The sequence below is a fragment of the Ranitomeya imitator genome, chromosome 1 (genome assembly GCF_032444005.1).
Source record: "Ranitomeya imitator isolate aRanImi1 chromosome 1, aRanImi1.pri, whole genome shotgun sequence".
Taxonomy (NCBI): Eukaryota; Metazoa; Chordata; class Amphibia; order Anura; family Dendrobatidae; genus Ranitomeya; species Ranitomeya imitator.
Window position 1 is genome coordinate 326,054,785 of NC_091282.1, and position 26,547 is coordinate 326,081,331.

General features: G+C 43.0%; 2 protein-coding genes across 2 annotated transcripts in view; one reads left to right on the forward strand and one right to left on the reverse strand.

The window, feature by feature from the left end:
- Positions 1–9,330, reverse strand: part of CRYBA4 (crystallin beta A4) — a 45,835-nt gene extending 36,505 nt beyond the window's left edge. Inside the window, exons 1-2 of the mRNA XM_069758815.1 lie at positions 9,259–9,330; positions 1,236–1,286 (exon numbers count right to left, since the gene is read on the reverse strand). Coding sequence (XP_069614916.1) covers positions 1,236–1,274 — 39 coding nt within the window. The 5' untranslated portion in view covers positions 1,275–1,286; positions 9,259–9,330. The remainder of the gene's footprint in view (positions 1–1,235; positions 1,287–9,258) is intronic.
- The window catches only part of LOC138670995 (retinol dehydrogenase 12-like), a 323,796-nt gene that overhangs the window by 233,791 nt on the left and 63,458 nt on the right, over positions 1–26,547 (forward strand). The window lies entirely within an intron of this gene.

Consider the following 26,547-nt stretch of genomic DNA (forward strand, 5'->3'; position numbering starts at 1 on the left):
GTAAAAGTCCAAACTATCAAACTACAATTAGAGTTGAGCAAAGGGATTCATGGTACACTGGTCCAGCAGCCATATCGGCAGTCCGAAGATGCCAGACTAGAGCCCGGCAAACTTCCTAAAAGTGCCAGAATCCTTGGCACCTGTACTGCTTAGTCAACCTGGTGCTAAATCATGCATCTGTCATTTTATAGCAATAATGTTGCACCAGTTTACTACTCACAAGAGATTAGGGAAGGCCAGGTAGGAGAAGGTTCACGGGACTCTAATCTCTTGTCCTTGCTTGTACTTGGTTTACCAAAGTTGAGACTGTACCAGGATGTTGTTACTCTTTCTGCTCAACCCTAATTACAATTCCAAAAGAAATACCATGTGCCTTGCACATTTGGGCAAAATGTATGTAGACAGCTAGCTGCCATGGTCGCATCCTCCTACCCACTGACAACATGGAGATGTATTTCTCTAGTAATAATATTGCAACATGCATTTATGCTGTCCAAACATTATATGTCTAAAGTACATTTTTAACTAATTAAAGCCGCACTCTGAAACACTATATTATGTACACATTGAATATATGAAATTGGAACTGCATTACTGTTGTAGAAAAAAAAAATGAAGATACTCAGCGCATAAATTGGCATAGTCATATGAGCCCAACAGCAGGGCGACAAGGCGTACCCCTTTGTTGAGACCCTAAACCTAACATGATGCTTCTCCCAGGCTAAAAGCCTTCAATTACAGTATATGAGCAGGTAGAATCAAGCTCTATTTAAAACCGCCTTAGGCTGATGGGAGGAGTGCTCAGTCAGAAGGCATACGGTATCATACGTATACTACAACTATCAAAAAACTGAACACTTCCGAACAGAAAAAGACAAATGTGAACAGGAGCAAGCTAAGCGAGCCACACTATATATAACTAACAAATTAAAGCTGCACTCTGGAACGCCTTGTCGCTGGCTGTTAGGCTCAGATGAATTGTCCAATTTATGCGCTAAGCACCTTCATTTTTTTATCTTATTTTCTACAGCATTCTTACATATTATAGCGTTTCAGAGTGCAGCTTTATTTTGTTAATTAAATATATAGTGGCTCTCTTAGCTTGCACCTCTTCACATTTGTCAGTGCCAGTTAGTTTTTTGTTATTTTAAAGGTGTATTTTTTAATCTTTACCCATACAAATTGGTTATGACACATTGCTTTGGACATGTTTGGTGCATATGAAAACTCATTACCTTCCAATGTCCAGCGAATTTAGTACAGTGTTGAGTCATATTGGCTGTGTCCTGTAGGAATAAATAGACGACATTTAGAGAGCCTAGAAATGACTATGATCCGATGTTATGCAATACATAGCAGGGTATGATGAGTGCGACCCTTTAGTAATCATGTTCTCACTTGGTTCTAAGTCAATTAAATGAATTAATGAATAAGAGGATTTTGTTGGCCTAGTGTCTTTTGGCAGTGCTCGGGTAATGGTGCTTGTATTGGAAAGTATGCAGAGGGTATCCCGGATGACTGCCCTTAAGAGCCCACTCAGTACGCCAGCCATTGCATTAAATAATCAATCTGGCATCACTGCTCCTTCTTGTATCTCTAAGCAAAAACAACTAGGAACAATTATTCTCAACACAAGAATTTATCAGAAACAAGAGATTTACAATGTTTTTAAAAATTAGTGGATAGAATAAATAATGGAATATATGTGGAATATACTTTAGCACGCTATATATATCATGATGTAATTGCATATTTAGCTATATTTTGTTTGCATAATGTATATTATGTATGCACTTTCCATTGCCGCCTCCCAATAAGCGGATTTTTAGGGCTCGCTAGCTTAGTTTTCTGTTCAGGCAGTGCTGGTGTGCTCTGGGCAGGCGAGCACACGCTATCTACATAGGTGGAGGGATGTTAATTGACGGGGGCGGAGTGGTGCACTGGGCGCTTGGCCACTGTAAAGGTGCGCTGAACATTCTCATTTGCATAATGGATAAAGAACATTTTCTACACAAAGAAGGCAGAGAAACCTATATTATAGGCCTGATTTTCATAGAGACCAAAACTCTCATACAGTCATCTGATTAATTTAAATTTAGTTTTGGGGGTGACAGACTCCCTTTAAAGAGGTTCCCTCTTTAAGACAATCTCTTTCCCCTTCTGATTTCCCCTCAATAATCAGTTCTCACTCTGGCTGACCCCCACCCAACTAATTGCAAGATTTCCCTCTTCTGAAGTGGTCCCATGAGAACTAGCGGACCACAGTTGAGCACGACTCTTGTGGTTTATCCTAATTTTCTTAACAAATAACCAGCTAGCCTTACCGCTAATATTACTTGTCTTATAAGTTAGGGCACAGGTTAAGAGGATATTAAAAGGACACCAAACAAATCTGTGTGTATCACAAGGGCTTTAATTATGGGGAGGATCATGGAGCTTCAGCTAGAATAGACAAAAGCTGATTGCATTAGGTTATTAAACAGCAATGCACCAGACAAATCTGCTTGCAAACCATTATGTTTTCTTAAGTCATAATATTATATTTCATATTTTGCTCATGCCCCAGTTAATGAAGCATTTGATTTTTTTATATTTTTCTCCTTTTATACCTATGTATTTAAATATGTATAATGAATGAGTAATATAACATCCTTGTTTTACAATACATCTGAATCCATCCCCTTTTTCATTTTTCTACTACATTCTGATCCTGACCAGTGGCAAACATATAAAAAGGCAGACCAGTACAGCACCATGGAATTAATGGTGCTATATAAATAAATAATAATAATAATAATAATAATAATAATGTTATGGAGAGGAAGCCCCAGCTCAAACTGTCAAACTTCCTGTTTCCTATGAATGATTAAGATGTCCTTCCCATTGGAACTGTAGTGTGAGCAAAGGAGCATCTCTCAGGAATAATCAGTCAGGTCACACTGCCTTTTTCTATAGAAAGGATGAGATTAGGGTAAAAGGCATCAATTTCTTCATGCCTCAGATCAGGGTTATACAAAAAAATGATGGGTCACCATAGCATAGTCTTAATTGGGTTTTCCGCCCTCTCCTCTCACCCTTAAAAGGACTTTGTCAGCTGGTTTTTGCTACCTCATCTGAAAACAACATGATGTAGGCAAAGGGACCCTTAATCCAATGATGTATCACTGAGTTTACTGGATGCCGAGGTTCTGACACAATCAGGGTTTTTAGATTAAGCAATGCAGCAGAGCTGAGAAAGTACCTCACCCACACCAGGCTCTGTGTGTACATTGTCTAAAGACAGTGAGCTGCTTATCACAGGAGGGCCCCCTCAGAAAAGTGCCAGCGTGCCAGCTAGTGAAAGCAATAATAATCACCAAGTGATAAAATCGTCAGTGTAAGTAAACAGCACACAGCCTGACATACAGTTCTCGCAAAAATTAAGAGACCTCTGCAAAATGTTCAGTTTGTCTGATTTTTTGCTTTATAAGTACCGTATATACTCGAGTATAAGCCGAAATTTTCAGCACATTTTTTGTGCTGAAAACACCCCTCTCGGCTTATACACGAGTCATTGCCAGCAGGGGCGGGGGATGGGGAAGCAGAAGACATCATACTCATCCTCCTGGTGTCATCGCTGCATATCAGTCTCTGCATCTTGGGCGCCGGCATCTCTCTTCCTGTCTTCCTTCCAGTGGTGAGCGGTCACGTGGTACCGCACATTAAAGTAATAAATATGCATGCATCTCCACTCCCATAGGCGTGGAGCGCATATTCATTACTTTAATGAGCGGTATCACTGACAGCTCAGCACGGGAAGGAAAACAGGAAGAAAGATGCTGGCGCCCGAGATGCAGGGACTGATATGCAGCGATGCACCAGGAGGGTGAGCCATGTGATATTCACCTGTCCCCGTTCCAAAGTCGTGCTGTGTCTTCCGGGTCCTCTGGCTATGGCGTTCAGGTCAGAGGGAGCAATGACGTGGATAGTGTGCGCCCTCTGCCTGAACAGTCGCTGCAGAGAGTCGGCGGCGCTGAGGAGCAGCGGGCAGCGATGAGAGGTATGTCATTTTTTTATTATTATTTTTTTAATCACAGCAGCAGCATTATATGGGGCATAGTTTAATATTGAGCATGTTATGGGGCCATCATTAACCTTTATGCAGCACTAAATGGAGGCCCAATGCTATCGCATCGGGAGGGCGGTAATGTCACGATGGGGGTAGGCTTTGCAGCATTGAGAATCTCCCCCCCCATGTGCTCACCCACCTATCCACTCTCTCTTTCCCCATGTGCTGACTTCTCCAGTCTGTGCTCTCTTCTTTGACTTGTCTACCCCATGTGCTATCCCCCTTGTCTGCTGTCTTTCTCCTTCCTGTGCTGTGTTCTTCCCTCATGTGCTGTCCCTGTGTGAGCTATCTCACCCCTGTGCGCTTTCTCTCTCCCCATCTGCTGTCTTCTTCTCTCAAGTCATATCTTCTTTGACCTGTGTACCCCATGTGCTCTCCCCCTTGTCTGCTCTCTCTCTCTACCACTGTGCTGTCTTCTTCCCTCTTGTCACGTCGCGCATCTTCCACCAGGATTCGCCAAATGATTCACTGTGCCTGCGAAGTAAATTAGACCGCCTCCATCTTTGTGCAGACAGATAGCGGCGGTTACATTAAAACTGCACATGCGCTCCTCCTGTACAAAGATGGCAGCGGTCAGTGAATCATTCAGCTGATCCCGGTGGCGGCGTTTTCACGACGGTGTTCCGCTGGTGGTACCACCCAATAGGCTGCGTACAGCGTATACTGTGTGTGTGTGTGGTGCATACGGCGTATGCAGTGTGAGTGTGTGTGGTGCGTACGGCATATACAGTGTGTGTGTGTGTGTGTGTGTGTGTGTGTGTGTGTGTATGGTGCGACGGTGTTCCGCTGGTGGTACTGCGCAAGAGTGGTGCGTACGGCATATACAGTGTGTGTTTGTGTGTGTGTGGTGCGACGGTGTTCCGCTGGTGGTACTGCACAAAAGGCTGGAACCACCAGCAGTTTCCGTATTGAGACACCCATCACTTGGGTGTCCCAATATGGAGGTCGGTGAACTTCCGCCGCTTGGAATTCTGGGATCCGGACACAATTGGACAGAACAGGATGTGAACACATTACAAGGTAAGTATATATTAAGATTATATGGGATATTTTAATATGAAGCATCTTATGGGGCCATCATTTAACATTTGTGCAGCATTATATGGGGCATATTTTAATATGGAGCATCTTATGGGGCCATCATTAACCTTTATGGAGCATTATATGGGGCATATTTTTGTATGGGGCATCTTATGGAGCCCATCATGAACTTTATGGAGCATCTTATGGGACCCATCATGAACTTTATGGAGCATCTTATGGGACCCATCATGAACTTTATGGAGCATCTTATGGGGCCTATCATGAACTGTATGGAGCATTATATGGGGCTCCTGATTCAAAATGGATATTCAAAAACACTCAACCTACTGATATCTCAATTAATTTTACTTTTATTGGTATCTATTTTTATTTTTGAAATTTATCAGTAGCTGCTGCATTTTCCAGCTTAGGCTTATACTCCAGTCAATAAGTTTTCCCAGTTTGTTGTGGCAAAATTAGGGGTCTCGGCTTATACTCGAGTAAATACGGTATATTTTTTAGTAAAATGTAAATTGTTCTTTTATTCTATGAACTTCTGACAACATGTCTCCAAATGTTTTCTATTTTTTTTCTGACAAAGAAAAATGGTCAAAATTAAAAAAACAAAACAGTGCTTTCAGACCTCAAATAATGCAAAGAAAACAAGTTCATAATCATTTAGAAATGACAATACTAATATTTTAACTCAGGAATTAATATTTTGTGGAATAACCATGATTTTTAATCACAGCTTTCATGCGTCTTGGCATACTTTCCACCAGTCTTTCACACTGCTTCTGGCACAAACATGTAAGCAGTTCTTCTTTGTTTGATGGCTTGTGACTATCCATCATCCTCTTGATTACATTCCAGAGGTTTTCAATGGGGTTCAGGTCTGGAGATTGGGCTGCCCCTGACAGGGTTTTGATGTGGTGGTCTCTTAATTTTTGCAAGAGCTGTATGGCACATTGTTGAAGTCTGTGTTTTAACCTCTACCTTATGCTGTCTTTAGTTTACATGTGAGAAACCTGCTGACAGATATAAAAAAAAAATATTTGGCACAGTAGATGGGCTCACTGCAGCACATACAAAGTAATTTCCCCAATATTGGTGCCCCTCAGTTTGCTCACCCTCTAAAATACCCCTTTTGTGACCTCCATAGATTCTAATGCTACCCAAAAATGCTCCCCCCAGACACAATGAATTAACTTACACAATTTGGCCCTAAATTTCCCATATACCAAATATGATACCCCGCACACACAATATGACTCTGCCACTGTGCCCCATCACAGTATGATGTCCCCACAGTGACCTTCAACACCGTATAGTATAATCCTACAGTCCCAACACACTATGATGACCCTAAAGTGCCCCCCCATAGAGTATGATGTCCTCATAGCTCTCCAACACACCATATGATGACCCTCACAGCCCCCCACACATAGCATTATGGCCCCCACACACAGCATTGTACAAGTACTGATATTAAGTCCTGTCTCAATGGTGCAGCATGTGGACTGAGGCTCCGTTTAATACCTCATTGTGCCTGCTGTGCTGAGACATGGACGGAGAGGCTGAATGGTGGACAGTGAGTCGATGGCTCCATTACATTCAATAACAGCTTCAGTCTGAGGATACAGATGCCGTTAAAATTGTGACAACCGGAGGGGATGCGGTGCAATGACGCCTGGCAAGAAACCTTTGTGACCCAACTCATAAGTCTCATAGGGGCCATGTGGTCTGTTGCTATGTTCAGTGCCCCCCAGCTCAGAAAGTGTGTGGTCATGTATTTGCTGTAAGACCCTTTCTATTTTATACAAGCCTCTGATCTTGCCCCTTGTGTGCTTTTGTAAGAAATAAACTTTTAATTCTTGCCCTTCCCAGCAAGTCGATATATTAAGTTTCTATAGGCTTTTCTTGCTTTTTATTTTAACTTCTTCCACCATTTTTCTGTTTATGGGGGTTCACTGTACATAACCAATATATTTCTGTAGGTGAGGTCTCCGTATCTAATTGGAGCATTGCAAAATAATAGTCAGAAACTTTCCTGCATATGGTAATAATTTCAGGAAGAAATTGTTATATAGTCTCTTTACTGTATTTAGCATTTAATCCAGTAGCCACACATTTACGTACAGTAAATTTCATCTGTTAAACTTTTGGAACCACTTTTTTAATAGCATATGGCTAAACCATTTACAAACAACTAGAAAATGGGGATAGGAAGATAGTACCATTGCTGACATCATGTAATAATAACACAACCGGGGGCATTAAGTGAATATCACACACAAATGTAAAACAATCAGTGACCTTGTTGTAGATTAGATCAATGTTTTCTCCCCATAATGAGTAACATAATATTATGTAATCATTTATCAGACTCGACCCCAGATTAGATTTTACATTACGTAGCTCCCTCCAATGTTAAATGAGTCCGTGATATATAAGTGCTGCGTGTGTCCTGACGGAAGCTATAAAATCATGGAGAAACTCATATTTTAAGCAGTTGACAGATCCATTGCTGTGAGTACATTCTGTCATCTGTACTCGAGCAAATTTGGCTATTCCTCATGTCAAAATGCTTGTCTGAGCCGTGTAATTTGACTGAATTGAGACCGTGATTGATATACCAATGAATCTGCCCCAAAGAACTGACTTACAATGGATACAGCCGGAAACATAGCCTGATGCCAGTTTATCTATTCAATGTCATTCTACCAATCTAGTTTGCACATTATTACGGCTATTGATATTTCAGACTCTAGTCAGTAAAATTCTTCGTGGTCCATGCATCATCTAGTGTCAAACAAGGATGGCTTTTATGATTGTTATCTATTTTTGTTTTAACTATTTATCTAAAAGCTACTAGTAATAATTTTTTTTACTTTTTAGTGCTTTTGCTGCTTGCCTATGGACTGGTTGTGCTATTGCTGCTTGACTATGGATTGATTGTACTATTTCTGCTTGACTATGGACTGATTGTAGTACTACCACTTGCCTTTAGACTGATTATACTATTGCAGCTTGACTCTGGATTGATTTTACTTCTGCTGCTTGCCTTTGAACTAATTGTACTTTTTCTGCTAACCTTTAGACTTATTGTACTTTTACTGCTTGCCTATGGACTGATTGTACTTTTGCTGCTTGCCTATGGACTGATTGTACTACTGTTGCTTGCTATGGACTGATTTTACGATTGCTGCTTTCCTTTGGACTGATTGTACTACTATTACTTGCCTATGGCCTGATTGCACTATTGTCTTTTGCCTTTGGAGTGAATGTACTCTATTGCTGCTTGACTATGGACTGATGTATACCGATGTAGTCCTTGCAAGTAGCAATACACATTAGGCTACTTTCACACTAGCGTCGTTCGACGCACCTCACAATGCGTCGTTTTGAAGAAAATACGCATCCTGCAAAGTTGCCTGCAGTATGCGTTTTTTCTCCATAGACTTTCATTAGCGACGGATTGCCACACGTTGCATCCGTCGTGCGATGGATGCGACGTGTTTTTGCAGTCCGTCGGGACAAAAAACGTTGCTTGCAACGTTTTTTTTTTGTCCGTCGGGTCCGCTTTTTCCGACCGCGCATGCGCGGCCAGAACTCCGCCCCCTCCTCCCCGGACCTTACAATGGGGCAGCAGATGCATTGTAAAACTGCATTCGCTGCCTCCTTTGTGCTTTTACTTCACAGCATGTGTCGGTACGTCGGCCCGACGCACTGTGATGGGCCTGTACCGATGCTAGTGTGAAAGTAGCCTTAGACAGTAATAGGTTACATGTCCCAAATATATATTTTGTATTTCATTATTTCTATAGACACCAGCTGGCATGAATGGTACACTCCAGTATAAAGTACTCTTCATGGTCCATTTCCTAGTACGCTCCATTGGGCTCACTATCTTCCAAGCTCATTACTCACCATGTTCTTATAGACTTGACTTTGATCTACTAAATATTTTAAGCTAAAAAGCATAAAAAGTTGAGCAAGTTCGCATTACTGTTTAATAAGACAGAAAGACACTAGAAGTGAAGCCGAGCTACTCTAGTCTTATGAGTAAGAAATAGTATGGCCCATGAGAAGAATATGGTGGATGATTAGCAGAATATAGACCTTACCTTCCGAGATTAAGCAGCTGGGAGTCCGGAGGCAACATGACTAGTGGTATATCTGGTGGGGTTTATATAGCCTGCTGAATGAGCTGCAGACAGATAGAGGCAGCTTTACTGAAATTCCTCCGTCAGCACATGCAGGGAGGCCCAATTCAGGCGTTTTGTGGCCTGAACAATGAATGTAATCTATAGAGGAGGTGGTAATGTATAGAAATGCTAGCACATCAGGATTTAGGTTAACATGACATATATATGTGTGCAACAACATAACCGAATATCATTTCAATGTATGAATTATAAATAATGAAGCAAATAAAACATCTGACCGGACACTGCAGTAACAGCAAAGTATTGAATGATCAATTATTATGTTCTGTAGATTTTATATACGGTAGCAATCCTAAATGTGGCAACTGCTTCCTTTCCAGACGCCTGTATTTATACCATACATGTAAATGTATAGAAATGCCAGCACCGAACCAGTCTCCTTTTAAGAACAAATCACAACTTTTATCTTTCATAGACTATGTTCACATAAGCATAAAAAATCATCCGGAAAAACGATTTGTCATCTGTATGCAATGCATATGGCATCTGTTTTTATATATCAGCAGTTATTAAAATTTACAAGACCCAATACAGTTTCATTTCTTATAGAATTGCAATTTATCTGTAAAAATCGGATGCTATATGCTTGATCCGTATGGAATCTGATTTTTTTGCCAACCCATAGGCTTAATTATGCGACTCTCATCTGTCATACGGAAGAAAGTTGCAATTATTTTCAGATACAGATTCAGTCCATGTGAAAAAACAAGTGTGACGCCCGAGAGACCGGGGTACCCAGCACCGGACCAATGGGGTCTGTCTCTTGAGGGGGATGTCACGGGTGGCTTGACCCCTTTGCTGTGGCCTCAGGCAATGCACAGTGTAAAGGGTATCGTGAGGGAACAGGCACTTACTTGATCAGCAGCAGGTTCTCCCAGCGGTGATGATCCCAATCCTGGATAGATGGCTATTGTCCAAATGAAAGACTGAGGCACTGAAACGTTTAACCAGTTTACTTTAACAAAAAAGGATTTACAACCAGTCCTGTCACCGGAGTCTGTACGGGAACTCTGAGTTACTTTGACCCTGCCGGGGTCTTCGCCTCTTATTGTACGCAATATCTGTGTGGCCCTGCTGCTGTATGTGAACTGGCTGCCGGCCCAATCTGTCCCCTCCGGGTCCTGGTTCGACGGGCAACCCGAGTCCTTTTATCGGCTTACCCCCTCCGGGAGTACCGCTGTACTCTGTGTCTGTTGCTGCGTCCGACCCTAGTGAAGCTGATATCACCTCACGTTTTTCCGGTTGCTGTATTATGTGTAATGAATACAGCCACGGATCCGGTATCCGTCTTTGCGCCTGTTCTGGGTAGTGATTAATGCTACCCGGTTCTCACAATGTCCTTTTTCTCTATCCCTCTTCTCCTCAGGCCGGTGATTTGGGCCTGGAAACCGTCATAGGGCTGTTAGAAATTCAGCTGTATGACCTCTCACTTTCAGCTCCTTAGCCCAAATGCCCAACTGCCAGTTCTTCTCTCAGACCAGAATGGATCAAGGGGAGTCTCTGGAGCTCCCCCTTCTGGCCGGAGGAGGTAGTGCAGTCTTTGCTATTTTAGTATTTGTATTCAGTGTCAGTAACTATATTTGTGGCAAATACCTCTAGGGGTGCCACATTCCCCCTTAGTTAAGAACAGTACTCCGGGACTGTGGGACGATAACATTTTGAAATAACAATTAATATGTACAGAGTCTTAAAAATGAAAAGTTACAAAAACCACTCAAGGAAACAAAAATAGAGTTCTGTAAAAAGTCACTTCAAATAGCGTCCATTAATACAGTTCTATCCTTGAAGGTACTAGGAAAGGCACTGCACTTTGTGTCCAAGAAGTTCAAAAAGAGCAAAAAGCAAAGTTCAAAAAACAGTCTTTCCGGAGCTTTGATTTAGTGCCTCCGGGCTGATAAAAAGTTCAAGAATATGCAAGAAGTTCATACAGACAAGTCTCTGTAGGTACTGGGCTTAAACGTTGCAGAATGATAACAATGACTATAGTTTTATAGTTGGTAATCTGCATACCTGGCCGGTAATTGACCCTGGGTACTACGCTGTGATCTACGTAACAGCGGTATCTCTCCATGTGGTGTACTACTGTCTACTGCGGATGTAGTATCTGCCCGCTCTGCTAAAGATAATTCCACGACTATGGAGTTGGCAAGTCCACCGTGAATGGGATCACTCTGATCAGGAATCTGTTCTTCCTGGCCTGGAATCTCCTGTAGTACGGGGTCAGCCTCTTCCTGTCTTGGGACTTCTGGTATTGGGTTCGGTGTTGGGTAAAAGGCCACCATGGGAACCACTACTGCACCATGGTATGTTAGTAGGGTTTTGGGAAAGTCTCCTATACAGGTGTGATACATTTCCTCTTCTTTTTCCTTTACTGGTTGGACCTGCATGGGTTGAATAACTTCTGGTTCTGGCTGGACAACTTCTGTCTCTTTCAATGCTTCCGGACATAATTTAAGATTGTCTCTTGACACTAGTACAGATGATAAGCCCCCGTTTTTGCTAATGAGACACATTTTAGGATTATCCATTCTAGTTGGTAAAACTGTGTAGGGTACGGCTTCCCACTGATTGTCCAGTTTATTGGTTCGACGATTTCTCTTGAGCACTTGGTCACCCGGTCTTAATGGGGTCGCTAGAGCATTCTGGTTGAAAGTTCGCTCTTGTCTTTCTCTAGTTTGCTGAAGGCTTCTTTCCACACTCTCTTGCACTTGGCGATACTGCTTTTGCCGTATGATATCCCAATTGGAGTCTTGAACTTCTGCATCTGGTTTCAGAATTCCCATTTCTAGATCGATTGGTAATTGGCCGGGTCTTGCACGCATAAGATAAGCTGGGGTGCAGTTGGTGGAGCTCACCGGGACATGATTATACAGATCCACCAAGTCAGGCAATTTCTCTGGCCATTGATTCCTTTCTGTCTCAGGTAAAGTCTTTAGTAGGTCTATTACAATATGGTTCATCTTCTCGCATAAGCCGTTTGTTTGTGGATGATAGGCCGTCGTCCTGATCTTTTTGCAACCATACATATTACAGAATTCTCTGAAGATCTCTGATTCAAAGGCTGTACCTTGGTCGGTGAGAACCTGTTCCGGATATCCATGGGGTCTACAAAAGTACGTTTGGAATGCTTTGGCTGCTGTTTTTGCTGTCAGATCTTTTACGGGTACTACTACCAAGAAGCGTGAATAATGGTCCACGATGGTCAAGGCATAGACATAGCCGGACCGGCTTGGTATTAACTTCACGTGGTCTATGGCTACAAGTTCAAGTGGTTGTTTGGTGATTATGGGCTGCAGTGGTGCTCTTTGGTTCTTTTGATCGTTTCTTCTGAGGTTGCACGGGCCACAATTTCTGCACCACTGTTCGATTGATTTTCTCATCCCGACCCAATAAAATCTTTCTCTTAGAAGTACTTCTAACTTTTTCCAACCAAAGTGACCAGCACCATTATGGTAAGCTTCGAGGACCATCTTGACATCTTGTTTAGGCACGATAATCTGCCAAACCAATTCATGTGTTTTCGGATTGGTGTACCTTCTACAGAGCTTCCCTTGATACAGGAACATTTTGCCTCTCTCTTTCCAGAGTTGATGCGTCTCTTCTGGGGCATCCTCATCGGGATATGCACTTTGCTCAGTTAACAGTTCCTTCACCAACTTCACAGCCGGATTGCTGTCTTGGGTGTCAGCCCATCTATGGTGTGCTAACGGATTAAAATTCACCTCTTGTTGATTCTGATAGGTACTTGACTGATGATGTTTTGCCTTGGGATGATGGAAGGCTGGTAGTTCAATTTCTTCAAGCTCCCCCGTTTCTTCTTCTACATCTCTCAAGTGTGGCATCCGGGATAGGGCATCGGCATTTCCATTCTTGCGACCTGCTCGATACTTGATCTTGAAGTGGTAATTAGATAACCGGGCTATCCATCGCTGTTCTAACGCACCTAATTTGGCTGTGTCCAGGTGGGTCAACGGATTGTTGTCAGTATAGACAATAAATTCTGCAGCAGCCAGATAGTGTTTGAAATGTTCAGTCACAGCCCAAACTACTGCCAGTAGTTCCAATTTGAAGGAGCTATAATTTTCTGGATTTCTTTCAGTAGGCCGGAGCTTTCTACTTGCAAAGGCGATGACTTTCTCCCGACCTTCTTGCTTTTGTGACAGCACCGCTCCTAGTCCCACATTACTGGCATCGGTGTAGAGGATGAAAGGTTGATGGTAATCTGGGTATGCCAGAACCTTTTCTCCGGTTAGTGCCTTTTTTAGTTGTTCAAAGGAGTCTTCCCTTTCATCGTTACACTGAAAAGGAGGGTTTCGGTTTGAAGGTTTCTTCGTCTGCCCTACCAAGGCGTCTTGCAAGGGTGCTGCCAATTTGGTAAATCCTTTTATAAATCTGCGATAGTAACCCACCAATCCCAGGAATTGCCTCACTTCTTTTGCGTTGGTAGGTCTTGGCCAATCCCTTATGGCGCTTATTTTCTCGGGATCCGGTGCTACTCCCTCCGAACTCACGATGTGTCCCAGGTACTGTACCTTTGGCTTGAGAAGGTGACATTTGGATGGCTTGATTTTCATGCCATACCTGGATAAGGCTTCGAACACTTCTGCCAGGTCTATTAAGTGTTGTTCGTAAGTCTTTGAGTAGACGATCACATCATCTAGGTACAGGAGGACGGTCTCGAAGTTCTTGTGTCCGAGGCAGCATTCCATCAGCCGCTGGAAGGTACCGGATGCATTGCAGAGTCCGAATGGCATGCGATTAAATTCACATAGACCCATTGGTGTGGTGAATGCCGTCTTTTCCTTATCTCTCTCAGCCACAGGGACTTGCCAATACCCGCTTGTTAAGTCTAAGGTGGAAAAATAATTAGCAGATTTCAAAGCAGTCAAGGACTCTTCTATCCTAGGCAAGGGGTAGGCGTCTTTATGGGTGATGTTATTAATCCGCCGGTAGTCTACGCACATTCTCATGGTTCCGTCCTTTTTTTTGACAAGCACTAGAGGGGCCGCCCAGGGGCTACAGCTGTCTCTTATTACCCCGGCCTGTTTCATCTCCCTCAGCATATCTTTTGCACATTGATAGTGAGCGGGCGGTATGGGTCTATATCTTTCTTTTATTGGGGGATGGTCACTGGTGGGGATTGTGTGTTCTACCCCTTCTATCCGTCCGAAGTCCAATGGGTGTTTACTGAAGACTTGTTCATATTCCGTCACTAGCCTATACACCCCTTGTTTTTGATGGGTAGGTGTTGAATTTATGCCCACGTGTAGCTGTTGACACCAATCCTCCAATTCTCTGTCTGAGCCGTTGCCTTCCACCTGACAGGTTGGTTCTAAGGGCTCAATGGTTGTGATGGCATTGTTGTCAACAGTATATAGCTTTGCCACTGTAGCATACCTTGGCAAAGTGACCTCTTCCTCTCCACAGTTCAAAAGTCGTACCGGCACTCGTCCCCGGTGTACCTCGACTACCCCTCATGCTGTGAGTATAGTGGGCCTGCTGTCTGTGTACACTGGTTCTATTAAGGCTTGATAATCTCGTCCCTTAGTACCAATGGCTGCTCTACACCATACCAGCATTTCTGTTTTTGGTGGGATTACAATAGATGTTGGATCACTTACCCTCACACTGCCGATTTCTCCACCTGCAACTTCTACCTGTTGCCTTAACATCAATACTTTTATTTCCCTTTGGAGAACTCTCTCCTGGCAGGATTGGGCAGTTTCAGCAATTTGCTGTAAGACAGAAATAACTTCGGAAAAGCAGTTCTCTAACACATTCATTCCTATCAATACAGTTGGTTCACAGTTCCGCCGGTCAACATCAACAACAATTATACCCTGTTTCTTCAATTCTACTTTACCAATCTTTATGGTCATCTCCCTGAATCCTAGTTTCGGTACCAACTTACCATTACTGGCCCATATATCTAGTTCAACATCAGAGGGCCCTTTATCAATATCTGCATCAGCCCAGTACCTCTTATAAAGGATATACGGTATAGATGAAATCTGGGAACCTGTGTCCAGCAAAGCGTTGAGGGGAATTCCGTCCAGCACGATAGGGATAATGGGTCGTCCTCCGATGTACCTGTCGTGCCAGGGTGTTGGGCCTTGAAAGTTCATTCCTGCGAAGCGGCCCGCATTCACAGGGGATTCCCGTTTAAATCACAATCTCGTGCAAAGTGGCCTGGCTGCTGGCAATGGCGGCAAATGGGCTGTCCATCCGGTTGGTAGCGGTCGCGGGGTCGTCCTCTCCATGTCGGGTATCTCCGGGGTCTCATCCATGGAACATCCTCTCTATGGTTTGCGAACTCTATCTTGGGTCCTCTCATCTCCTGCATGGTTTTAGCCATTGAAGCAAAAACATCAGTTAAAGAGTCAAGCTTTTGTTGAAGAGCCTCATTAGTACTGGGCTCCAGGGGCTTAGCAATGGCCCCGGACATAGCTGATGTCACTGGCACTCCCTGTTGTTGAGGTGCCTCTGCCATGAGTTGCGCAGGATCCTGATCCCGAGGTGCCTCTGCCAGCTGGAGACGTATAGCGCTCTCCTTTAATTGAGCAAATGTCAATTCAGGGTTCTTAAAAACAAGCATGCTCACATGCCCCCGGTGAGAAGGGGTGTAGAGTCCCTCCATAAATTTATCTCTTAGCAGTTTATCCGCTCCGGTGTTAAAAATGGGTTCAGCCAGTGTAAGTGATTTAAGGGCTTCCTGCAGGTTTAAGGCAAAGTCTCTCACGCCCTCATTAACTTTTTGTTTGCAATTAAAGAATCGTATTTTAGCTTTGCTGCTGGCAGTGGTTTCAAATGTAGCTTTTAATCCAGCAAATATGCGTTCAACAGTGCCTTTTAGATCAGCTGCCCATGCTGTGACTTCTCGCTTAGCATGGCCACTTAACTGCATCATCAGGAGACTAACACGCTGAACTTCACCCACGGGGAACATGTTAAAATGGGCCAGCATCTTTTCTCTGAAATCGTCAAGGGTATTAGGCTCACCTTCATACATTGGAAGCCACGGGCCACCTGGGGTATATGGCATCAGCACCGGCATGATGGGCGCAACTCCTTGCACCGCTGCGCTACCAGACGCTCTATCGACACTCTGTCTTTCAGCTGCATTAGCGCCGTCGGGTGCTGCGGCGTCTCCGTGCTGCGACATACTGTGCCCCCTTAGTTAATCCGGACCCTTCCGGTCCTCCGCTTCCGTCGGGATAGTGTAGATTCATTCTGCTGTGCAGCAGGATTGGTTTTCTCCTTGCTCAGACGTCAGAGCGCTCAGCTTGGTGCCGCCCACAATGACACGCCTCCTGCTGCTCCCACCCACCGCGCTCTGTAATGGCGGATTCTGAAGTTTTTCAGTTAGACTGGGGCTCAAGTAATGGCGTAGCTCAATTAACAGTCTCGCGCCTAACGGTTATGAGGTGATTACCTCAGGGGATGGCGGCCATCTTTACTCCATTATAACCAATGGGGAAAAGTCACTTTCAATAGTTTTTAATGGGAAATGGAATTTTCTTTAATAAAGTCAATTTTCACGATTTTTCATCCAAGTTTTCAAAGTTTTGGGCTCCAATCACGGCACACAATACCCGGTATATGGGCTGGCTCTATCCTGTTCGTGACGCCAATTGTGACGCCCGAGAGACCGGGGTACCCAGCACCGGACCAATGGGGTCTGTCTCTTGAGGGGGATGTCACGGGTGGCTTGACCCGGTGCTGTGGCCTCAGGCAATGCACAGTGTAAAGGGTATCGTGAGGGAACAGGCACTTACTTGATCAGCAGCAGGTTCTCCCAGCGGTGATGATCCCAATCCTGGATAGATGGCTAATGTCCAAATGAAAGACTGAGGCACTGAAACGTTTAACCAGTTTACTTTAACAAAAAAGGATTTACAACCAGTCCTGTCACCGGAGTCTGTATGGGAACTCTGAGTTACTTTGACCCTGCCGGGGTCTTCGCCTCTTATTGTACGCATTATCTGTGTGGCCCTGCTGCTGTATGTGAACTGGCTGCCGGCCCAATCTGTCCCCTCCGGGTCCTGGTTCGACGGGCAACCCGAGTCCTTTTATCGGCTTACCCCCTCCGGGAGTACCGCTGAACTCTGTGTCTGTTGCTGCGTCCGACCCTAGTGAAGCTGATATCACCTCACGTTTTTCCGGTTGCTGTATTATGTGTAATGAATACAGCCACGGATCCGGTATCCGTCTTTGCGCCTGTTCTGGGTAGTGATTAATGCTACCCGGTTCTCACAATGTCCTTTTTCTCTATCCCTCTTCTCCTCAGGCCGGTGATTTGGGCCTGGAAACCGTCATAGGGCTGTTAGAAATTCAGCTGTATGACCTCTCACTTTCAGCTCCTTAGCCCAACTGCCCAACTGCCAGTTCTTCTCTCAGACCAGAATGGATCAAGGGGAGTCTCTGGAGCTCCCCCTTCTGGCCGGAGGAGGTAGTGCAGTATTGCTATTTTAGTATTTGTATTCAGTGTCAGTAACTATATTTGTGGCAAATACCTCTAGGGGTGCCACACAAGCATCTGAACAGCCCAATAGAATAACATTGGTCTGAGTGCAAACTGCTTTTTCACAGACAGCACAAGGACCGAAAACATGGTGTATAAACCTGGGCCATACACTGATACATGACTTAAATACACACACGTAACTAAGTTGCCATGTAATAACCTTCTCCCCTTGTAATAATTCCAATTATTAATGACCAAAAGGAATTTCGCTAGGACTTTATTGGCCAGAGTACAATTTATAGCTACCTATAAGTAATCTATTTTTTTTCAATTCAGTTTTACAAAAAGACTAAAAAAAGTGTTTAACCCATTCCTGACATGGCCACATATGTACAGCGCTGAGGGAACTGCGTTCCCGCAAACTGCAGTACATGTACGCCGCCGCGATTGCGCAGTCTCGGGCTGACGCCGCGATCAAGTGTGGATGTCAGCTCTATGTGAGAGCTGATACCATGCAGCAAGCAAGCCCAGGATTGGTGTTATCATATTGAATAAATTTTACCACTGTCATAAAGTACAATAAGTCATGAAAAAACTCAGAATCAATGGGATCCGTTGAAGCGTTCCAGAGTTATAACCACATAAAGTGACACTGGTCAGAATTCATAAATTTGGCTTGTTCATTGAGGTCAAAATTGGCTCAGTCACTAAGGGGTTAAAGTGGTAAAACTGACCTTGCAAAATAGATAAAATTATTGATACTGTAAACATGAAAATAGGTGATTGTATAAAAATGAGGGAAATACCCACTAAATATAAAAAATATTATTACACAGAATGCCAAGCAGCTAAAAACCATTATTGCTAAAGATTATGTGTAATAAAGAACCGCTACGTATAAAGGTGTTAGGCAGGGAAAGTGCCATGTAGGTAAGAAGGAGAATACTAAAGAGACTTGTGCATTAAGACCAAAATGCCATAGAATACAGCCCTACCTTAACGCTGTAGAGGGTACATACATATAGGGATGTACCGTATATAGCACATAGAAAGATCAACAAATGGGCATAATTGCCAATCCGCAACAAAGGAAAGTCGCATTATATATAGCTCTTACTTGTCCAAATTTTATATAGCTCTTAATAGTCCAAATATACTGTAGCCAAAAATGTGGGTATATATAATGATGAGAGAATATCCAAATGTAATTGAAGTGTCATATTCAGTCCCATACAATAGAGGGCCCAAAGACATGAAGATCGCAGCCATCACTGTTGTCATGATGAGAATGACAGAACCCTCTGGTATAGAGTGCATAATCTAAGTAAAAGAAGCAGTAGTTAAAACACAGAAAATGACTAAAACTCCAATAGGAGAACCCACCCCATCCCCTCAAGGAATTTGCCTAGATGTGTGGTGAGAACCTTCAATCTCCCAGATGCTTCACAGATTTGTATAACATTGAGCAGTGAAAATAAGAAAAACACATTTTCCCACAAAAATTGTTATAGCATCATTTTTATTTTATTTTACCAAGGGTAACAAGAGAAAATTGACCCCAAACTTTGTTGTGCAATTTCTCCTGAGTGTGCCAATACCCCATATGTGGGGGAAATCAACTTTTTGGTCACACTGCCCAGTTCCAAAAGGAAGGAGTGACGTTTTGGAGCTCAGACTTGATGGAATGGTCTGACAATGCCATGTCGGGTTTGTGCCTAGGTGTGCCTAAACAGTGGAAACCTCCCACAAGGGACCCAATTTGAAAACTAGTCAAATAAGGCAGCACACTGCGGCGCTAAAACATGCAAACATGAAACATGAAAATTGAACTGCATTACTGCACTAGAAATTTGAAAAAATGAGAGCGTTTAGCGCATAAATTGGCCAATTCATGTGTACCTGGTAGCCACATTAGGGCATCTCTCGTATACCAGGTCCTACACTTTCCATGTTTTAGCGCCGCAGTGTGCTGCCTTACTTATTTGACTGTATATGAGTTGGTGACTCTAGGTTCAGCACCTGTTCACACTTAGTCTATGTTTGGATGTGACGGTCAGTTTTTTTAAATTTAAATTTCCAATTTGAAAACTAGACACCTTATAGAATGTATCTAGATGTGTGGTGAGCACCTTGAACCTGCAGGTGCTTCACAGAATTTAACAAAGTTGAACCGTGAAAAAGAAAAAAATAGATGTTTTACCCACACAAAAAAACACCCCAAAATATGTTGTGAAATTCTCCTGAGTATGCTGATACCCACTATGTGGTAGGAAACTATTGTTTAGACACACTGCCGAGCTCCAAAATGAATGAGTGATGCTTTGAAACACAGACTTTGACGGAATTGTTTACGGTTGCCATGACGCATTTGCAGAGCCCATGAGGTACCAGAGAGGAAACCCCCCCACACACACACAAGACTTTATATTGAAATCAATCTATTTTCCTAGAGTGTAAATTTCATAATATGTTGGCATATGTGAATTGTGTAGTGTGCATCAGGTTGGCATATGTAAGTTTTATAGAGTGCATTAGGTTAGATTGTGTAGAGTTCATCGGGTTCACATGCGAGTTGTGTAGAACGTATCAGGTTGGCATATGTAAGTTGTGTAGAATACATCAAGTCTTCCAGAAATAAATTTAGTAGTCCATGGATGAGTGGTAGATTCTGAAACAGTCTTTCATATACAGGCCAGGTTTCTTGGGGAAGGTGTCACATTGTTAAGTGGTGTCTTTTCGTGTCCCCCTTCTGTAACACACTTTGCACCTTTTTGCTACCTTCCTCTATTTGTAGTTTGAGGAACTTCACAGGGGAAATGTTGACCTGGTACAGCACAGGCACCTTCAGATCCAGAAGTACTGAGCCCTTCCCCTTCCAAATATTAGGGCCTTGATCACTACCTCCTAGAACTGAAGGAAGGTCCTGGTGAGGCATGCACATTGTGACAGCAGGTAAGAGTAATACACTGCTATCTGTACGATTTGCATGGCCAGCTTCTTGTACCACACCTTAGCTGTTCACATGGCACTGTAGGGTTAGAGGACTTGATCATAGAGATCAACTCCCCCCCAGTGTCTCCCAGGACACTCTCTGGTTTGTGGTCCTGTGTAGATGTATCTCATGCACCGGTGGGGTGCTGTATTTACCCTGTATAGTGGTCAAGAATAGGACATCCCTCTTGTCCTTGTGCTTGACCACCAGCATGTTGTCACTACATTGGGCCCTGCTCTCACCTTTGAGCAGCTGCCCAAGAAACGTCCTAGGGAGTCCTCTCTGATTTTTTGTGCACAGCACCGTAAGCTGCAGTAACTCCAGCAGACAGGGATTTGAAAATTGGGATGCTGGCTTAAAAGTTAACTACATAGAGGTTATAACCTTGATCCAGCAGTGAATGCACTAGTTCCCATACAATTTTCCCACTCACTCCCATGACAGAGGGGCATTCAGGAGATTGAATCTGGGTGTCATTCCCTTCATAAACCCTAAATCTGTGTGTGTACCCTGAGGTACTCTTGCACAGCTTATAGAGTTTAATTCCATACCTGGCCCTTTTATTGGGCAGGTATTTTCAGAACTTGAGTGTATTAGAGAATCATCTACGCAGCTGTCCCTTTAGGGAATGTACTTCTCAGCAAACTTATGGCTGAAGTGAGCAATGAACAGCCGAATTTTGAAAATTCGGTCATAGTTGGGGTCATTGTGTATTATCATTTTAATGCAAATTGTGACGTTGAGTCACTTCTCACTGCCAAGCTGAGAGATGGGATAGTCAAGGAGTCTGAGGTCAAAAGCCAGGAAAATATATCATAAATAGAAGGAAGAGACAAAGGCGTTGTTGAGGTCAGAATACCAGGAGGATAGCATATCAGAGCAGAAGAGGTTAAACAGATGTATAGTCAGAATTAGGTCTAAGGTCAGGCAACAAAAGATCTACAAACACATCATAAGACACAGACAGACAAATCACACAGTAGCTGAATGTACATCTGGCAGAGGTCTGGGAGTAACAGCCCAGTTAAGTAGCTTGGCAATCACCTGGGACAATGAACACTTGGAAACGGCCAGCATCTTTTAGTCTCAGATTGGACAGCCGGGATGTCAATCAACACACTGACAGCTCAGCAAGCCCCTGCACCAAACTGAACAACTGAGCTGTCAGTAACTGCATCCCAGACACACTGGAGAGTGGAACTGTGACAGAACCCTCTCTTCTAGGGGGCCACCAGTCCCCCAGATCTCCCATATCTTGAGCTGGGACCCAGGATCTCTCCTCTCTACCATATTCCCTCCTTTGGATGAGGTATTGGAAGGAATTTCACACCCTACACGAATCCACAACCCTCTGAATTACATACTCCGAGCCACCGTCAACCGAAACCGGAGGGGGTGGTGATGAGGGAGACAATGCCAAGGGACAAATTCCTTTAATAGGGATTTATGACACATGTTAAGGATGCGAAGGGATGGAGGAAGCTTTAATCTGAATGCCACTTGATTGACCACCGCAAGGATCTCATATAGACCAATAAACTTTGGACCCAACTTTGGCAACGGCACTTTAGGTTTAATGTTCATGGTGACAACCAAACCTTATCCACAAACATAAAAAAAGGACCTACTGAATGTCTTCTTTTGAATCTCCCTCCTAATGTTTCCAAGTCTCTGTACAGTGACCTCTAGCCTAGGACATTCAGAACTAATCCTAGAAAATTCACTAAAATGGGGATGAAAATCATAATTACAGAAAAACGGTGAGGTTCCAACCTCAGATACAGGCACAAACGAAGACCAGTCCTCCTGCCAAGCTGCCACAAAGCACCTTAAAATTTGCTCCAAAGATCGATTTGTCCTCTCAGTATTAACAATGATTTCAGAATGTTAGGCAGATGAAAATGACAAGTCATTTTTGAATTTATTACGAAAAGCTCTTCAAAATTTAGAGCCAAATTGTATTCAGACACAATGTTAAGAGGGATCTCATGTAACCTTAAAATATGAGACATAAATGTGTCAGCTTTCACATTCTTAGATCCCGGACTGAATGTAATCAAAAAATTAAAGGGAACCTGTCACCCCCAAAATCAAAGATGAGCTAAGCCCACTGGCATCAGGGGCTTATCTACAGCATTCTGTACACACCCGATCCACAGATAATCCGCAACGTGTGCACATACCCTTAGTAAACAGAGTTCTCCCTCAATCTCAATTACATAACATGAACATGTTCCTAGTGAGAGTCCATTAGTATATCATTCAAGTAAATCAAAACATATCTTCCAATACAATCAGAGAAAAGATCATTCATAAAATTTTGAAACACAGCAGGTGCATTAGATAATCCAAATGGCACAACAAGGTTTTCAAATAGACCCTCAGACGTTAAAAACGTTGTTTTCCAGTCATCAAACTTCCGGATGCATATCAAATTGTAAGCCCCGCTAAGATCAAGTTTAGAAAACACCATGGCCCCAGAAGCTGATTATATAGGTAGAGAATGAGTGGAAGTGGGTAAATATGAGTATTTTTAACAATGATTTTGTTTAGTTCTCAGAAATCGAGGCAAAGACGGAGATCCTTGTCTTTCTTTTTTGTAAAAAAAGGTATGGCAGCTAGAGAAGGAGGAAAGATCGATATCGATATGACCCTTCAGTAAACTTTCGTTAACATATTCTTTCTGGCGGTCCATTCAGGCCCTGCAAAATTGTAAAGGCGAGCTTTAGGACATTTGGCGCAAGGAATAAGATCAATAGCACAATCATAAGAACGATGTTGAGATAGTATTTCCACCTCTTTTTCCGAGAACACATCTCTAAAGTCCTTCAGGTCCCCTGGCAAACCTTTTAGACTAGCAGAGCATATTTGCAGTTTTTAGACATTTCTTGTAACTATTGGGGCTCCATTTAACAATCTACTTCTGACACCAATCAATAACAGGATTGTGAATCTGCAACCATGGAAGCCTCAGTTCCAACCCAGCAGGTATATTATCCAACACAAAACAAGAGATGGATTCAGAGTGGAGTGCTCCCACTTTTTTCAACCAAAAAAACAACAACTGGATGCCAATCAGTGATGTTTGTCACTAATGGGCGCTTAATGGCTGCTGTTCGTGCGCAAGGATATGGTGCAAAGAGTGAGATAAAAAAATAGACAGGAAAAAAAGGCCTGGCAAAAAGAGAGCACAGATGCTGATCAGTGATGTGTTTCACTGATCAGTGACTCCAGGACGCAGGAACAGAGGTGGTGCAAAGGTGGAGGGGAAGAAAAAATGGACAGGGAAAAAAATTCTGGAAAAAATTGAGCATGGAGGGGTTAAGCCTCTCCTTTTTTTCTAGTCTAGTTTTCTTTTTCTTGTGCCTGGGACTCGGTGACTGTTTCTGGATGCATTTTACTTTGCATGTTCTACCTGTAAAGCTTGTATAACATGTGATAATATCATTATTGCTCTTTACCAGATAATTGCTGCCGTCTTGTGTATTACCTAATGAGTGTGGTTATGTTTTTAGCAGTTCAATGTGGTTCAGTTTGATAAATAAATTGCATGTATGTTCCCAGCAATCCAGTGATACTAAAGCTGCTGTCACTGGGGGCCCATCAGGATTAAAGGGACACTGTCACCTGAATTTGGAGGGAACAATCTTCAGCCATGGAGGCGGGGTTTTGGGGTTTTTGATTCACCCTTTCCTTACCCGCTGGCTGCATGCTGGCTGCAATATTGGATTGAAGTTCATTCCCTGTCCTCCATAGTACACGCCTGCGCAAGGCAAGATTACCTTGTGCAGGCATGTACTACGGAGGACAGAGAATGAACTTCAATCCAATATTGCAGCCAGCATGCAGCCAGCGGGTAAGGAAAGGGTGAATCAAAAACCCCAAAACCCCGCCTCCATGGCTGAAGATTGTTCCCTCCAAATTCAGGTGACAGTGTCCCTTTAACTAAATGCTAAAACTGACCTGCCACCATGATTTTCCAAGTCATTATGAGTTCATAGATACCAAACATGTCTGGGTTCTTTTTAATATAAGTGGTGAAAAAAAATTCCAAACTTTGCTAAAAAAAAAAATTGCTCCATTTTCCGGTACCCGTAGCGTCTCCATTTTTTGTGATCTGGGGTCGGATGAGGACTTATTTTTTGCGTGCCGAGCTGATGTTTTTAATTATACCATTTTTTGTGCAGATACGATCTTTTGATCACCCGTTGTTGCATTTTAATGCAATGTTGCGGCGACCATAAAAACCTAATTCTCGCTACGCCGTTTAGGTTAATCCTTTTTTTATTGATAGATCGGGTGATTCTGAAAGCGGCGATATAAAATATGGATAGGTTTAGTTTTTTTTTTATTGTTTTATTTTTAATGGGGCGAAAGGGGGTGATTTAAACTTTTATTTTTTATTATTTTTTTCATATTTTTAAAAACTTTTTTTTTACTTTTGCCATGCTTCAATAGCCTCCATAGGAGGCTAGAAGCTGGCACAACTCCATCGGCTCAGCTATATAGGAGCGAAGCTCAGATCGCTCCTATGTACACTGTGTTCCAAATTAAAAGTGCAAATTGGATTTAAGTGTCATAAAGATTTAATTGTTTTGTTTTTCAAATAAACTCATGGATGGTATTGTGTCTCAGGGCTCAATGGATCACTGAAATCAATCTTAAACACATGTGATAATTAGTTTTCCAGGTGATTCTAATTAAAGGAAAACTACTTAAAAATTATGTTCCACATTATTAAGCAGGCCACAGGTTTCAAGTAATATGGGAACTAAAAAGGATCTTTCTGCTGCTGAAAAGCATTAAATAGTGCAATGCCTTGGACAAGGTATGAAAACATTAGATATTCCACGAAAACTTAAGAGTGGTCATCATACTGTGAAGAGATTTGTGACTGAAACAGAACACAGACAAAGTTCATGCACATAAAGGCATAATGAGGAAGGTTTCTGCCAGACAAATTCATGGGATTAAGAGAGCAGCTGCCAAAATACCATTACAAAACAGCAAACAGTTATTTGAAGCTGCTGGTGCCTCTGGAGTCCCTCGAACCTCAAGGTGTAGGATCCTTCAAAGGCTTGCTGTGGTGCATAAACCTAATATTCAGGCACCCTCAAACAGTGTTCACAAGCAGAAATGGTTAAAGTGGGCCCAGACATACATGAACACTAATTTCCAAATAGTCTTGTTTACTGATGAGTGTCAAGCAACTCTGGATGGTCCAGATGGATGGAGTAGTGGATGGTTGGTGGATTGCCACCATGTCCCAACAAGGCTGCAACGTCAGCAAGGAGGTGGAGGAGTCACATTTTGGGCCAGAATCACAGGAAAACAACTGGTAGGACGCTTTAAGGTTCCTGAAGGTGTGAAAATGACCTCTGCAAAGTATATAGAGTTTCTGACTGACAACTTTCTTCCATGGTCTAAAAAGCAGAAACGTGCCTTCAGGAGCAAAATCATCTTCATGCATGACAATGCACCATCTCATGCTGCAAAGAATACCTCTGAGTCATTGACTGCTATGGGCATAAAAGGAGAAAAACTCATGGTGTGGCCACCATCTTCACCTGACCTCAACCGTACAGAGAACCTTTGGAGTATCATCAAGCAAAAGATCTATGAGGGTGGGAGGCAGTTCACATCAAAACAGCGGCTCAGGGAGGCTATTCTGACTTCATGCAAAGAAATACAAGCAGAAACTCTCCAAAAACTCACAAGTTCAATGGATGCA